The sequence below is a fragment of the Mesoplodon bidens genome, assembly GCF_964165515.1.
Source record: "Mesoplodon bidens genome assembly, chromosome: 16".
NCBI classification, from domain to species: domain Eukaryota; kingdom Metazoa; phylum Chordata; class Mammalia; order Artiodactyla; family Ziphiidae; genus Mesoplodon; species Mesoplodon bidens.
Genome location: NC_138173.1, coordinates 23,763,644 through 23,780,182, shown reverse-complemented (window position 1 = coordinate 23,780,182; position 16,539 = coordinate 23,763,644). Strand labels below are relative to the sequence as shown.

The 16,539-nt window shown below is 40.2% G+C and overlaps 1 protein-coding gene across 2 annotated transcripts in view; it reads left to right on the top strand.

Annotated features, from left to right (window-relative positions):
* Positions 1 to 439: 439 nt before the first annotated feature.
* MRPS28 (mitochondrial ribosomal protein S28) overlaps positions 440 to 16,539 on the top strand; it is a 99,800-nt gene continuing 83,700 nt past the window's right edge. For both annotated transcript variants that reach the window (XM_081258354.1, XM_081258355.1), the window contains exons 1-2: positions 440 to 682; positions 15,690 to 15,871. In XM_081258354.1, the coding sequence (XP_081114480.1) occupies positions 467 to 682; positions 15,690 to 15,871 (398 nt within the window). In that variant the 5' untranslated portion in view covers positions 440 to 466. The remainder of the gene's footprint in view (positions 683 to 15,689; positions 15,872 to 16,539) is intronic.

The following is a 16,539-nucleotide window of genomic DNA, read 5'->3' as shown; positions in this document are numbered from 1 at the left end:
CGCTCAACTAAGTAAACTACGTGGCATATTGTCTGGGATTCCAATTCTAAATAAGATAGTCAAGGAGAACCTCTCATTTGAGCAAAGACCTGAAGAGCGGTGGCGACCAGAGAGAGCCTTGGGGCCATCTGGGGCAGACACGCAGGCGGCGGGGCCAGCAAGAGTCGCATTACCAGAATTTACAGCAGTACAGGCCCAAAGGGCACCCGCGAGGGCGAAATTGCTCCGAGTCAAAACCCTTTCCATGCAAAACTTAGCGCGTCGCTGCTAGTAGGGGACTTGAGCCACCAAGGATTTAGTCCCCCAATTTTACCTTAAGTCTCTCTCACACCACACTTCTCCCTTACACCGATTAGGCCACGCCCACCGGCCCACAGTGCTCCGCAAGTGGGCGGACCTCTCATTGCTCCGCCCCGTGACCCGCACGTTCGCGGAGAAGCCAAAGGTCAGAGGTTGTGGAGCCGTCATGGCGGCGCTGTGCCGGACGGGTGCCGTGACGGCCGACAGTCATTTTCTGCGAGTGCTTGTCTTCTTTCGGCCCTGTCGAGACGCAGGCACTGAAAGTGGCTCCGGAAGCGAGAGTTCTGATTCCACGGAGCCTAGGCCGCGCCTAGGCGGCTTCGCGAGCTCTTTGAAGCGGCACTCAGAGCTGCAGCGGAAGGCGGAGCTCGGACGGATGAGGGTGAGTTGTGGGCGCTAAGCCAGCGACGCGTTGGCGGGCGGGGCCCGCCGTTGTGGGTGGAGCCGGGAGCCGGGATGGAGCCCGGCGTAGGGGGTGGGCCCGGCAAGGTGGGTGGGACCGAGAGGCGGGGACGGGGCCCGGCGTAGGGAGTAGAGTGGGGGGCCGCGGTGTGGCTTGTCCCACCTGCTGGCCACTTAGAACAGAGCGTGTGGTGGTGTTTTTCCTCCGTTTGTTGTACTTTTGTACAGCATTTACGTGCTGGGCGTGCGCTGCCCACACTCCTTTGCATGCGTCTTCCTCGGGCGAGTGCTGGAAGGGAAACCAGCAGCGAGGGTTGCCAGTGACGCGCCTAGGGCGACTCTTGGGACTCCGAGTAAAGTTGGACTCACACTGGGAGAGGCAGGGCCCTTTGCTCCTCTTGTTTCTACCCAGTAGCTGCAGTGTGGACCTTAGTGTCTGGCGTACCAGGCTCATAAATATTTCTTAATTCAGTGGAGAGGTGAATCAGAATTACTGTCACTATGAACTTGAGCAAGTAATGTAACCTGTCAATGCTTCACTTTCCTTCCCTGTAAATGACCTTTTCCTTTTTAAAATCCATCTGTCCGAGGCAATAATTTTGTAAAATGCGATAAAATTACTAGATAAATAAAATGGAAGAAATAGACGTAAATACAAGTCAGATTTTTTGAGTCAGTGGACATGAAATTGGATGTCTGGCAGTATTAAACTGTATAAAAATAAATTGTATCAATTTCTGTACTCATCGCCTTGGGAACCAGTACCAAACAGTTTACCGATGGGTAGTGTCGTGCGTTATAGAAAACTGCCCAGCATCTAGCACGGTGCTTGACTCTTAGTGGGCACTCCGTAAGTGTTTGCCCAGTGCGTGAATGAATGAGTAGAACAGAAAGTGCACATTTGTACTTCAGGACAATCTGAGCAGTCTTTGAATTGAGATCTTTGTGTGACTGCTCACAAACGGTTGTATAAGTGAGGATAGGACAGGCTTGAGCATGTGAGTTAAATGTGCTACTCCAGAGTAATAACTGAGCAAAAACAATTGTCAGAGTAATGAGAAAACTGAAGGTACCACATTAGTTTTATTTTAGTGTTTATTGGAAGTTTTCAGTACTTTTGTGACATATTTATGATGAGGAATATGAGTAGTTGTTAGGTATTGATGTAAAGATTCAACTTTGTGAAAAATCTTTCACTTCACTCTTTGAAGTTTCTGGAACTATGTAATTGAAGAGTATCCTGAGATTACAAGATGAATAAAGTTCGTCTTTATTGTGTGATCAGGATTTTTGAAAAAAAATTGTAAAGTATAAAAATAGTATTGCAAAAGGAGCATGTAAATAGCACTGAAGGTTACTATGGGAAATATAAAAGCCCCCTTTTTCTTTCCCTCACTTTCTCAAAGCTGGAAGGTGTATTTTTATAAATGCATACTGCTAGAGATTTTATGTATGCATATATGAATATAAGCTAATTATTTATATATATATATATATATATATTTTTTTTTTAGAATGTACAAGTTTTGAACTACATTATTAATGTTTAAGAATGTAAGCTCTGGATTCAGACAGACTTGGTTTGAATTCTAATTTTTCTGTCATTTACTGGCTGTGTTTCCTTGGAAGGTTACTTGATATCCGTATATCTTCTTTTCCTTTTTTTATAAAAGGAAAACCTGTCATGGGATTATTATGAGATTAAATGAATTCATTATTTAAACACTTAGCACAAGTACCTGATAATAAGCACTCAGTATATTTTCATTGCTGCTGCTGAAAATTGCTATTCTCACTTAAGTATAACTCTGAATATTTTTCCTTATCATTATATATGTGTAGTGTAGTATACTTACTGCTGTCCCTAGGTATCCATGGGGGTTTGGTGCCAGGACCCTCTGCCATACCAAAATCCCTGGATGCTCAAGTCCCTTATATAAATGGTGCAGGTAACCCTCTGTGGCTCCCGCATCCGTGAATACAGAGGTCTCACTGTATATCTCATTGAAAAAATACTTGTTTGGTATTCCATGGTGCGGATATAGCATTATTTTTTTAACCAGGCCTTCACTAATGAGCTTCTAGGTTGTTTCTGGGGGGTATTTTCCCCCTTAATACAGACAGTGGTACAGTGAGCATTTACATTTTTCTTGCTTATTTATGGGATATATACTAGGTCAACGTGTACACACAATTTGAGTTTTGATACATACAGACTGCACACTTCCACTTACAGTGCATGACAGTGCCTGTTTCCTCACCCACTTATACATGTGGGGTATTATAAGTGGATTTCCTTGGTAGTGGACAGTCAAAACAGAATACAAAAATTGGGAACTGGAGTTGTTTATCTCTCACCTCTGATACCAGTTTGTAATTTTTATCAAAATAACTGCATGTTCACATTTTTTGACTTAATAAGTAAATGCTATCAATTTGAGCTCATAAAATACACTTATACCAACAAAATACTACACTTAATGTTATATATATTGGGGTTCTATGTAAGATTTAATTTGTAACATGGTTTCTGCTTTAAAAAATGTTTTTAGAAGGTAAACAGTTTGCTGTTCCCTAAACAAAGCACTATTTCTTTACCTTTGCTCTTTCCCCTAGAATTAGCTTCCCTGCCTGCAAATTCCATAGTAAAAATCACCTCTTCTTTTAGGCCTTTGTCATTTCACCAACCAGGTGAAACTCCTTCTGAATGTCTTGGGGCTTTGTTTTATGCTACCTTTATTTTACACACACAACTCTTAAGTTATATTAGAGCCATTTGTGAACTTGTTTTATCCCGTCTCCTAGATTGTAATTCTTGAAGGTCGGGGTAGTTTTTTATTTACCCTTTTCATTCCTTCCATAATGCCTTACACATAAGTAGGGATTTAATATATATTTGTTGATATGAATTGGAATAAGATTTACACAGTTTGATGTCTGAATAACTATAAATGAGAAATAACATCTCGTGTTATTGGATTAAAATGTATATATACATAGGAATGGAAGTTGACATCCTACCCATTGGTTTAATTCTTACTCTCAAAGTGCAGACATGTATCTATATGTGCACCTCAGAAATAAGTGATATTCAGTAAGAGCCAAGCAAGTTATCCTTACAAGGGACTCCCCCTACCCCCAGGCAGGAATTTAATCAAGGACAGTTAAAGGAATCTCAAGTTTAAATGACCTGAAAGGCCATTTACTCATCCGTGCTCACTTATCCATTATCTTTTCCTTGATTCATTAGCTTTAAGATTGGTTTCTGCATGTATCTCTTTAAGTGTTTTTTTTGTTTGTTTGTTTATTTTTTTTTACGATGGGAGCAAGTCCTTTTCATTTTTGTAACCAACATAACACATACTTATGAATACAGGACATGGTAAATGTTTGCTAAATACATTTTTAAAGTCAAATACCTTTTTTCTTTTTTTTTTTTTTTTTACTATTTAAAAAACTTTAACCCTTTTATGTCACTTAGACAATAGAGATTTGTAGAACCTGTTAAGCCGATGGGGAGCTATGGTATAGTGAAAGATCCACCTTATAGCCACAGGGTGGCAATAGTTGAGCAAAGAATTGGTTTTCTGCTTTATGAATATTACTGTTTCTTAACAGTAGAGGGGGGCATATTACTTTTCAGCACATTGAAAAAGTGGTTTGCAAGAGTTTATGAGGCTACACAGAATGTTTTATTTTTTTAAGGTGGAGAATAACATTTTATTGTTTTAGCTTATTTATGTAGAATACTGATATTATACTTTATAGTTTCATTTTAGCAATATATTAGAGTTTATGTAAATATTTTTAAATGTTATTTTTTACTTTTTCATGAACATTTCTTATCGGCACTTTTTATTTCAAAATGCTGGAATATTCCAGAAGATAGAATATTTAAATCAGCTATTTTGTCCTTTCAGAATACTGGGAAAATCCAAAAAATAGCTTAATTAAAGGATTTGTTTCAATTCTCTTATTTTTAGTATAAGTTTTAAGTCTTCTGAATTCATAAAATAGCAGTATTATACAGCTTTATTTAACCCTTTGTTTTCTCACTAGTTTTATATTGACAACTTTAAAGATTACACAAATGTTTTAAAAACTAATATGTAAAGGAATGATGAAAAATATTTCTGGTTTTAACCATGGTGCTCCCTAGTTTTTACATTAGAGAATTTTAGGAGAGTTATCTCTAACTAATAAATAAAACCTTCTGAACTGTCTAGTTTCACAGTAGAGTCTAACATTTTCAAAGCAGGTTTAGAGGAAATGACCAGCTAATATAAAAACAATGAAAGAGTGTATTGAGGTAGGTATAAATCTCTAGGGAAAATAGGTTTTTTTATCAACAGCTATAATATACCTATAAATAATACTATACATTTCCTACAAAGAAAAGATGAATATATTCTGTATGTATTTTGTTTTGTGGGTGGTCATATGCTCTGATCGTACGCAATCAGACTCTTAGGACTTCTCAAGTCAGCATTAGCTTTCACTAGTTGAATATCTTTCTTAACTCTTATTTTTGCTCAGGCATCTCACTCCCTTCTTTTAATGTGTTTGGATTTTGCTTTATTTTGTTTTTTCTTTTAAAGGTTATAGTAAGATTTTCTCTTTTGATTAATTTTTCTAATGTGATTACAACTCTTAAGTTTGTTTTTATCTATAGGTATTAAATAACATAGGAAATAAAGGAAACTATCACATTTGAGTGGAGCCTGGTTTGTAGGGATTCGGGCCTGCACCTGGTAAAATGCCTAGTCGGTCAATAGTCTGGGACATGTGAGATACCTCCCCTACTCCGAAGACAGAAGCAGTCCCTGCTGTCATGGCAGCTTTGTTCTTGAACCCACTGGGGAGGTGAGCAGGAGTGGCTGGGGAAAGAGGTTGACTGACCTCCACGTGACTAGTTATCTTATCCCTTGATTATTAAGATTCTTTTCTGCAGAAGAAATGATTCACATTTATTTTCTCACTCTGTGTCCATTCTATCTTCCTATCTCTTTCCCAGACCTTCTTGTTATCTGTTTCCTAGTCATGTTCCTGCTAAATCCCTGACCATCCAGCAAAATCATTAGTCACTTCACACAACTCAATATAGATCCCACCTTAGGCCATCTCTCTTTCCAGGCAAAACGATCATTCAGGTGTACGCTCAAAGTCCTTTACTGCTGCCGTTCAAAGGTACTCTAGCTCTGCACTACGCTTCACCTAGGGAGGTCTGTCAGAGTCTCATTCTACGTGTATATACTGCCACTGCCACATCTGCTGGGTTGTAAAGCTCAAGTAGTAGAAGAGCTTACCTGATAGCCTAGACCTTTTGCAGAGCCTTGTATTGTTCTGGGCACCACTCAAAACGGGCAGCTTTTTGGGTTACTTGGTAAAAGAGTTGAAGAAGCATGTCCAAATGAGGTATTTGTTGCCTACAAAATTCAAAGAGACCCACTAGGCATTGAGCTTCTTTCTTAGTGGTAAGAAAGGGTATGTTGACATAGCCCAGACCATTGGCTCCCTAGGAATTTCACTAAGGCCCAGTATTTTTGTGGGATTTATTTCCCACCCACTGGCATATATGTGTCTTACCATGTGTCAGGAGGAGTTCCAGCTTTCTGCTTCCAGGTCTAATCAGCATATGAAATGGAGCAGCATGCTGCTGTCCAGTGGAATGGAGTGGCAATCAAAGTCTTAGTAGACTAGATTGTGGCATAGAGCTAGAGAATTAATGTAACCTGGAGGTATATAGTCTTCACTAGCAGGTCTAGAAAAAGAAAGCATTTGTTAGATAATTATTGCATACCAGGTGCTGGAGGATATTTGATTTGCTCCAGCCATGAAATGACATCTGGAATAGCTGAAATTGGAGTTACCACTTGATTAAATTTATGATAATAAATTGTCATTTTTTAAGACCTGTCTGTTTTCTTCAGGGCCTCGTGGGCAAGTTGAATGGGCGTGTGGTAGGAATCACCACCGTGCATCTTCCAGGTCCTTGATAGTGGCACTAATCGCTGCAGTGCCTGTAGGAATGTGGTATTGCCTTTGATTTACTTGTTTGGTAGGTAGGAGAAATTCAACTACCTACCAAACAAATTCATCTTTTACTTGGCCTTCTGTACCTTAATAGCCTTCACTCCACAGATCAAGAAACCAGTGTGGGGATCCTGTCGGTTGCTGAGTGTACCCATTACAGTTTTGCATTCTGGAACTAGGGAGAGAACTATAGAGCAGGTTCATGGGATAGAGCTGAGCTAAAACTCCATTTATCACGTGATCTCTATAAGCCCCTGTTCTGACTGGCATTGAGTTGGTTCTTGAAGAGTTAGCGTCAGTTCAGATAATCCCTGAAAGGTCTGATGATTTCTCCTTCCTCAATGAACAGTCATTCTGGTAAATAGCCACAGCTCCTTTTGGGAAAGCTAGAAGGAAGATGGGTGATATAAATTTTTGCTTTTGTAGCAGGATCTTTCCTCAAGGGGACACAAACCTCCTCTTCATTCAGAAGGCTTGGTGTCTGAGAATTGCTTCAACTTTGGGAATTGGTTGAGGGGCTTTGATATTCATATGTGGTATTCAAGTCAGACTGCTGTTCTCTAGAACTAGAGTTTTCCCATCTATTTTATTTCTAAGGACACCATAACCAACCAGCCAACACCAAAGAGCTCTACAGGTCAGATTAGTTGGATTGCTGTTAGGCTCTGCTGCATTATGATAACGGTGCCCACCATGTTGTTGGCTAGTAAGTGCTGGCTTGACTCCTGCCACATTATCTCCACTGAATTCAGGGAGCTCTTGTTGGCAGCAGGTCTCACTGTCAGTCCTGGCCTACAGAGAATCACTACCACACAGCTTTCAGGAATGCTGGTGCTCCCTTCACACAGGTATTTCTCTTAGCCTTGGTGAAAGTGAGTATCTTATAGATCCTCTTGGGGGCCCTAGTAAGGAGTGGTGAACAGATCATAAACAGTAAATCCACTCCAGCATTCTACTCACTTCAAGCCTTTGGATACCTTTCTTTGTGGTATACTGAGGAAGTTCTGGTATTTCAGCTTCATCTAGTATAGCCTATCACTCTCAGCCATTTAAGCTAATATATTGTATCTGAATCTCTGCTTAGTGAGCCTATATTGGTAAATTTGGCTCAAGGCAACACTGTCTTCCTCTCACTCTGATCCAGTACCCTTAGGATCCATTCCCACATATATCCTCAGTTTCTTTTGATATAAATTAGCAAAATCATGCAAATCATTCTGGTTATCCAGCCTCCTCTTGTAACTATATTTCTCCCTATCCGGCATAATTATTCTCCTGCTACTATGATATACCTCTATTATAAAGGTTTCTAAACTTTTTTGATAATGCCCCTTCATTAAGAAATTTTTGAACATATGTTCCAATATTTATTTATTTCGTTTATTTATTTTTGGCTTTGTTGGGTCTTCGTTGCTGTGTGCAGGCTTTCTCTAGTTGCAGCGAGCGGGGGCTTCTCTTCGTTGCGGTACACGGGCTTCTCATTACGGTGGCTTCTCTTGTGGCGGAGCACGGGCTCTAGGCACGTGGGCTTCAGTAGTTGTGGCACGCGGGCTTCAGTAGTTGTGGCACGCGGGCTTCAGTAGTTATGGCTCGCGGGCTCTAGAGCGCAGGCTCAGTAGCTGTGGCGCATGGGCTTAGTTGCTCCGCGGCATGTGGGATCTTCCCGGACCAGGGCTCGAACCCGTGTGCCCTGCATTGGCAGGTGGATTCTTAACCACTGTGCCACCAGGGAAGCCCCAATATTTACTTTAAAAAGATTTATGGGGCTTCCCTGGTGGCGCAGTGGTTGAGAGTCCGCCTGCTGATGCAGGGGACACGGGTTCGTGCCCCGGTCCGGGAAGATCCCACATGCCGTGGAGCAGCTAGGCCCGTGAGCCATGGCCGCTGAGCCTGCCCGTCTGGAGCCTGTGCTCCGCAACGGGAGAGGCCACAACAGTGAGAGGTCCGCGTACCGCCAAAAAAAAAAAAAAAAAAGATTTATCTACTACAGTACTATTTATTATACACATTTTAAAGCATTCACAAGAAACAGTTTAAAGGGTTAAGTAAAAAAAATCACTAGAAGTTCCAGAAGTTTCTTCTTTTGTTCTCTGGGTTATCATGGAGATAACTGTTCTTTCATATTACTTGCCTTCTTTCCTTCAGCCTGCTCTCTAGGTTTGTATTCCTTGGTCCCAAGTCTCCTAAATCTTTCTGTGCAGTCTCCCTTTAAGCTTCTCACAAGTGTTTCTTGCTTTCTTCCTCAATTTCTCTTGATAACACTACTTCTCAGATGGGTTTGAGAAGAAAAGGAGTCATTTTTGTTCTTGCTTCTCTACCATTTCAGACCACTGTTGTGTTAGAAATATTTAAGGAAAGATTCCTTGATAGAAATCTTCTCAATTCTTTGAGTTTTTTTCTTCAGCATTTGACTCACAGCTTTTCTCTTTTCCCCTTCTTACTTGCCGTCTTCATGGACTTCAGCATGTACATCGATGACTTTGCTAACACTTGGGCAACAGAGATGCACATCGTATTCTAAGTATCATATTCTTTTTTTTTTGTTTGTTTGTTTTGTTTTTTTGTGGTACGCGGGCCTCTCCCTGTTGTGGCCTCTCTCGTTGCGGAGCACAGGCTCCAGACGCGCAGGCTCAGCGGCCATGGCTCACGGGCCCAGCCGCTCCGCGGCACGTGGGATCTTCCCGGACTGGGGCACGAACCCGAGTCCCCTGCATCGGCAGGCAGTCTCTCAACCACCGCGCCACCAAGGAAGCCCTACGTATCATATTCTTAGACCTTCATTTCTACTTTCTTTTACTTGCAGATATACCATAATTTGTATGTATACAAATTCATTATCACTTGGAGCGATATCTTCAAGTTCTCAAACTCCTGAGCCCTCTTGGACCACAGTTTTACGCCCTTCACCTTCTCCATTTCCGGAATCCCACCCTTATCTACTAGTCTATCAGCTTTTTCTCTGGGTCTACCTTTCTTCATTTTCAGTCTGGAACTACTTGGCAGCCGTTCTTAGGATCTCACTCCCTTAATCTTTTGTCTTGCCTTCTATCCTAGATCTCCCTAAATGCAACTGACATTGCTCCTATACCTGGCCTGCCGTGTGCTCCTAGGTCTGCTGAGTGCAGGGTTTTTCAGTCTTGGCACTGGTGACACTTCGGACCAGATAATTCTTTGCTGTGGGAGCTGCCCTGTGCATTGTAGAGTGTTTAACAGCATCCCCGGCCCCTACCCAGTGCATTCCAGTAACATCCCCAGTCATGGGAATCAAACATGTGTTCAGGCATTGACAGATGTCCCCGGGGCAGAGGGGGGAGTTGGGGGGTGGGGAGAGGGAGGGCAGGCAAAATTGTTCTGTTTGAAAACTACTAGGATTATCCATAAAACTTGATGGTGACTGGGTCTATAAGAAATTGATTAATTTTTTGTTTAAAGCTACATTTTAGGAGGTGTTTGCCCTGTCAGAGGCACAGTTTGAGAGCTTTACATATAATCATGTGTTTATTTAATCCTCACAACAACCCTGTAAAATAGGTATAATTATTAACCCCATTTTATAGGTGAGTACACAGCAGCACAGAGAGTCTAAGTGCATTGCCCCAACCACAGAGCTGGTAAGTGGTACCGCCAGGATGTGAACCATGTGGTCTGACTTCAGAGCCTTTAGGAGCCCGCCCTCCTACTCCAGGCCTTACTAATTGCTCTGTGACCTGTCATTTCGATTCTTTTCTTTCCTGATGGGCTAAGTTACCTATTGCTGAATAACCAACCCTCCTAACTTATTTCTCTAGACAATTTATTCAATTATTATTATGTTTTTTAGAGAAGAGAAGAAAAGTTTATTGTATTTATTTTGCCAGGGCAATAAATGCCTTATTATTAGGTATTGTGCACTTGGCCTTTTTGCCAGGTGTTCTGTGCTTGACAGAAAATTGCCTTCCCTGCCTGTATTCCTTTAATTATTCCCTTTGTTTTCAGGCTCTCTTCTCATTCCAGCTTTCTACAATTCCTGGCCTAATGGAGTCCAGCACCTTTATGGGATTCTTCAGAATAGATTGACTTATTTTCATACTGCATGTGTTTTTAGCTGCAGTTTCCTTCACTCTGCTTCACTAGTTACCACCCTTCTACATGTTTTCAATCCACTAAAAAGTTGTTGAAATCTCTTATATACTTTTTGTCTCCATTTTCTTCTCTTTAATACTGAGGGTTTGTAATTTTTTCATTCATTCTTTTACCCTCATTGAATGAAATTTCAGGAGGGGGAGAGAGATGTAAGTGCTCACTGTGCCATCTTGAGCCACTAATCCATTAATTTTACTAAAAGAGCATTGTTATGAGCATAACATTTACTGGTTAGGGTTGAGGAAACTGAAGTTGTTGCAGCACAGTTAATAGAAGGGAGTCTTTTTTTTTGTAATAAACATTTATTTCATTCTGATATCTTTTTTTAACATCTTTATTGGAGTATAAAGCTTTACGATGCTTTATAAAGCTTGGGGAGGGGGAAAGATGGGGAGGGGGAAAGATAAGCGGGAACCAAGTGGGAGAGTGGCATGGACATATATACGCTACCAAATGTAAACTAGATAGCTAGTGGGAAGCAGCCGCATAGCACAGGGAGATCAGCTCGGTGCTTTGTGACCACCTAGAGGGGTGGGATATGGGGAATGGGAGGGAGATGCAAGAGGGAGGAGATATGGGGATATATGTATATGTATAGCTGAATCACTTTGTTATAAAGCAGAAACTAACACACCATTGTAAAGCTCGTAAAGCTTTATATGTGGGCTTTCTCTAGTTGTGGCCAGCAGGGGCTACTCTTTGTTGCGGTGCGTGGGCTTCTCATTGCGGTGGCTTCTCTTGTTGTGGAGCTCGGGCTCTAGGTGTGCGGTCTTCAGTAGTTGTAGCTCGCGGGCTCTAGAGTGCAGGCTCAGTAGTTGTGGCACATGGGCTTAGTTGCTCCGCGGCATGTGGGATCTTTCCGGACCAGGGCTCGGACTCATGTCCCCTGCATTGGCAGGTGGATTCTTAACCACTGTGCCACCAAGTAAGTCCCTGCATGATAGTTTTATACATACATACATATGTACATAGGCTTTATATATTAAAACATTTTAAGTACTACATATTCTTTGTGTTCTAGATTTTCTAATATAAATAATATAAAGAAAAAAGTTCTATATGTAAATTTTTACAGTTAGCATTTGATATATTTCTTTTGAGGAATTTGTATCTATATAATATTACTGTAAACATATGTGTAAATTTATGTAAGTATGTATATGAATATGTGCACCGTGGGGGTTCCCTGGTGGTCTAGTGGTTAGGATTTGGTGCTTTCACTGCCGTGGCCTGGGTTCAGTACCTGGTCGGGGAACTGAGATCCCACAAGTCGTGTGGTGTGGCAAAAAAAAAAAAAAAAAAGTGCACTATTATTTTTAACTACCTACCAGATAGACAGTGTTCCCTAAAATTTTATGGGTATCAGAAACCTAATAAGTGTGAAACTAACTTACTCTCTTACTCCTGCTGCACTGCTCTCCCACCTCGTCAGTGGCTCCCCTTTTCCCTTGCTTTCTACAGCCAATTGGGTATCAAGTCTTTGCTGTACTTTTTGGTAAATAGGTCTGTATCCCTTCTTCCCTATGGCCACTGCTTCAGTGTAGGCCCTTTCTCATCTCTGTCCTAGTTACTGGAGGAGCTTCTCAACAGTTTGCCCCCTTTCCATTTTTCCCCCCCTTTCTCTGGTCCATTTTGCATACTGCTGCCAAAGTTTTTTTTTAAAACAAAGAACAAGTACTGTCACCCCATTAATGAGAAACTTCTTTTGATTTCCCACTGCTTATAGGATAATGTCTAACCCACTTAGCCTTTGGTATAGGACTCTTTACAACCTGAATGAGGGTAGCAATTATTTTCAGCAATTTTTGGACCCTAATGTCTTGTCACGTTCGTTTAACTGTTTCATATATTTTCATATCAAGGCTAGAACGGAGTCTGGGGTACATGACAGGCACTCGGTATTCAACACATATTTGATGAACGAATGAATGAAAGTGGAACTATTCCCTATATCTGTAATTCATTACCTTCCCCTGTTCTATCTGGGCAGTGCTATTCAACTTTCAGGCTTCAAAGGGAAAAAACAGTACAGCAGAGTAACAGGAATACTTAGGAAATCTGAGATTTATGACCAATTCCTAAAGGAAGCAGTCAACCCTAAGGCACCTGCTTTACCTATGACAACTTTATGAATGAACTTTGTAGCAACATTTTCCATAACCAGGATTAGACACTGAGATCTATGATACACCCAGAAGGTGACAGTGTGCCTGGAGTCTTTGCGGTCTGCAACAGCATGAGAGGAGCTAACAGTGTTGGTTATCATCATGGATTGTGCTACATTTATTATTTTTAGAAGCCATTTGACAAGTAAATGAGGAATTCAGAGATGATTCTAGACCATGTTTTTTGAAGGAGGGCTTTATCTAATTATTTGTTATAGTTTCCAAAAAGTATAGCAAGCATACAATTTAAAAGCAAATTCAGGTATTGATCAAGGTGTCATACTTGTGGTAAAATGATTTCACTCACTGAAACACATTGACTTCCATTGTAAAATATAACAAAGTGAAGGCAAAAATAATGGAACAAAAAGCAATAGCATTCTATTTTACTTGATTTTAAAATCTCCTTTAAAATAATTATTCATAATTTTATAAAGTTAATAATGTAGTAAATATTTTACAACACATTTACTAAAAATCTCAAGAGATCTTATTAAATAGTCAAGAACACTCTATTTTCTAAAACCTAGAGGGAAATACCATTTACTATCATACTAATCTCAGCCCTTCACAGTTGTAAAGTAGATTGTTGTTTTAGGAAGAGGCCCTAGTGATGGCTGAATTATCTTCAATATGTATTCAAGTATTAGATCTACTATTGTATCTTCCTCTCATCTTCTGCTGTTTTAATGACATCATGGCTTTAATTGAAAGTCTACCTGCCCCCCGTTCCCCCCCAAAAAAAACAGATGAAGAAGAAGAATAGATATCAACCACAGAAGTGGAGTAATGGGAAAGCAGGTTATAGGGAAAAATGAGAAGGACCTTCCCAGGTTGCAAGCAGAATGAGACCCCCAAGCTGATAACCTGTCTGGTCTTGCCTGGAACAGTGCTCTTCCCAGCTGCTCTGGATGGTGTAGTGGTTCCCAGCAGAGGGTTATAGTAGCTGCACTTGTCTCTGACAGCGTACTTCGTATTACTCTCTTTGCATCAAGAGGACAATTCATAGCTGTTTCTGTGTTGAGCCTATAAGATGTGTTTCATGCTTGGCTGTCTGCAAAAGAACTATTTTCAAGGTGCTTGTTTAAGGAATTAAATATTATACTGTGTAGAATCATAAAACTAGTATTATGGCTCAAAGTGTAATATTCCTGGCTACCTTTTCAGCTTTATTTGGCATCTAGGTCTACTGACTTGTCTTTGGTTTAGATCAACCCTTATGTGCTAAGGATTCCTTCCCATTGGGTTTCAACCCACTGAAACAAATCTATCACCATACCCTCCCTCCAGCATCTAAGGGACTTGGCATCTGTCAGATGATTTGACTTTCTTTTTCTTGAAGCAGAGGTCATAAACTTTTGGTTCATAGGTCAAAATGTGCTCTGATTTATAAAATGAAAGACTTTTTTTCAATGTATAAACACTTAAAATTGGAAATTTTACATTAATACATGGATTTCTGGCTTTTCTTGGAAAATCAAAAGCTGTGGCAACACTGGACTTGAACTGCAACTGCAGCTAGAGTTGAGTAGTGGCTAAATTTTTAGTTTGACATGTATTCTTCTGCTTAGTAAGCTCCTGGCTGGGCATTTGATTATTTTCTAATCCTTGGAGTATCCCATGCATTAACATTGTCATAAATATGGTTTTGTAGTTTTTAAAGTAAGTGTATTATCAAACTCTTAGTAATTCTCCCTTAAATAACAAATGTAAAATTCATTCCAGATACAGGGTATACATAGGCAGATCAGATTGATAATATTCTTCTGTGATGAGCTCTCACAAACAGAAACTCAGCTTCCCTTAGTTTGAACCGAAGTGCGCACACACCACACCACACACAAATTAAAGATGAGTAGAAGGCACAAATCTGTATTCGTGGATTTCTGAAAAAGCATGTGTTTGGAAAAAATTTTGGTAAGTTAAAAAAAAAAAGTAATCGGCTTGCATCATATGTTCAGCCCTACCTCAAGGAAATTCAGTACGTCAAACAACTAGAAAGTGAGTAGCACAAAACAATTAAAGCTGTCTTTCCTTTAAAATTTTACTTTAGGAAAAAGAAGAAAATTATAATGTTAAAATACAACATTAAAATGATAAAGTCAAGTCATTTGAAAATATTACGTAACAAGAGCTCGTGTTCAGACTGCTAATTAAAGGACCCTTAATCATTTTTATCTTAATGCTCACTTAAATTTGTATTAAAGCATAGTCACTTTTATTAAACCAGTATTCGAAGGCATTTTTTATTTTGCAGATGGTCAGTACTAGGACTGAAGCCAATTGCCTTCTTGGATGCCCTCCTCGCACAATCCCCTCCCTACCCCCTCCTTGCCCGAGGCCTGAGGCTTTGTCTAAGGGGGCTCCTTATCCCGCTCACATTCCAGATTCCACCCTGGGCCACCACATCTGCGCCATCCCCCACCAAGCACAGATGCCTGCTTTTCCCTGGCTCCTCTTCAAGAAGGAAAGGAAGGAAAAGGAAGTTGAAGAGCATCCCAGGCTTTTTAAAGCAAAATTCCATTTCAGTATTTTTATTATTGCTACAAAACGTAAATATACAGCAAATTGACTTTTAAAAATTTCCCCCGTAAGGCATTACTGTACCTACCATATTATACCTTAGCATTGAACTATTTGCATATAAATATCTCTTTTCATGTTTAGGGCTCTCCAAAAGATGTGGAATCCTTCGCGTCTATGCTGAGACATTCTCCTCTTACACAGATGGGACCTGCCAAGGATAAACTAGTCATTGGACGAATCTTTCATATTGTGGAGAATGATCTTTATATAGATTTTGGTGGCAAGTTTCCCTGTGTATGTAAAAGACCGGAAGTGGATGGAGAGTAAGTAGAATCATTTCTAAGTGCTTTAAGCGTGTGCATAAAAGTTGAAATACCTCAAAAGTATTACTGGACTTTAATTGGTGATTTTTTGAAAAGACAGAAAATATGTTTATTTCTCTTCATCATGCTAGTTAGTCAAGTTAGGCCAAGTTCATGTCATGTCATATTAGTCAAGTTAGGCCAGATCCATGTCTTCTCAAAGCAGTGAGATCAGTTTTGGGGAAGATTTGGATGTCCATCCTATTAATAAGGCATTTCATGCCATAAAATTAAAACCAGCTTTGGAATAATACATGCTGCTCAGGCCATTTTACGTGTAACTTTTTTGCCTCTTCTTTTCCACAGTCTCCATCTGCTTCTCAGAGAAACCTCTGCTTTCTGTTTCTTCATGTTCCTTTCTCTTACTTTAGCAAATTCTGATGCTTTATCATTTTCTTTTCTTACTATTTTGCATCTGCTCTCTGGATTATAATTTCTCCTGAGCAGAATTCATTCTGTTTATAGTCTGTGTAGATAAAGATAATTGTGAATATAAATATGCCTTATGAAAACCACTAAGGTGGGAGACCTGGGAGTAGAATATAAAGAGTGAAAAGAGAGGTGGAACTAAGACTCTGAGATTGGAAAACAATAGTCATCAAGATAGAAATGAATTTTTTCCACCAATT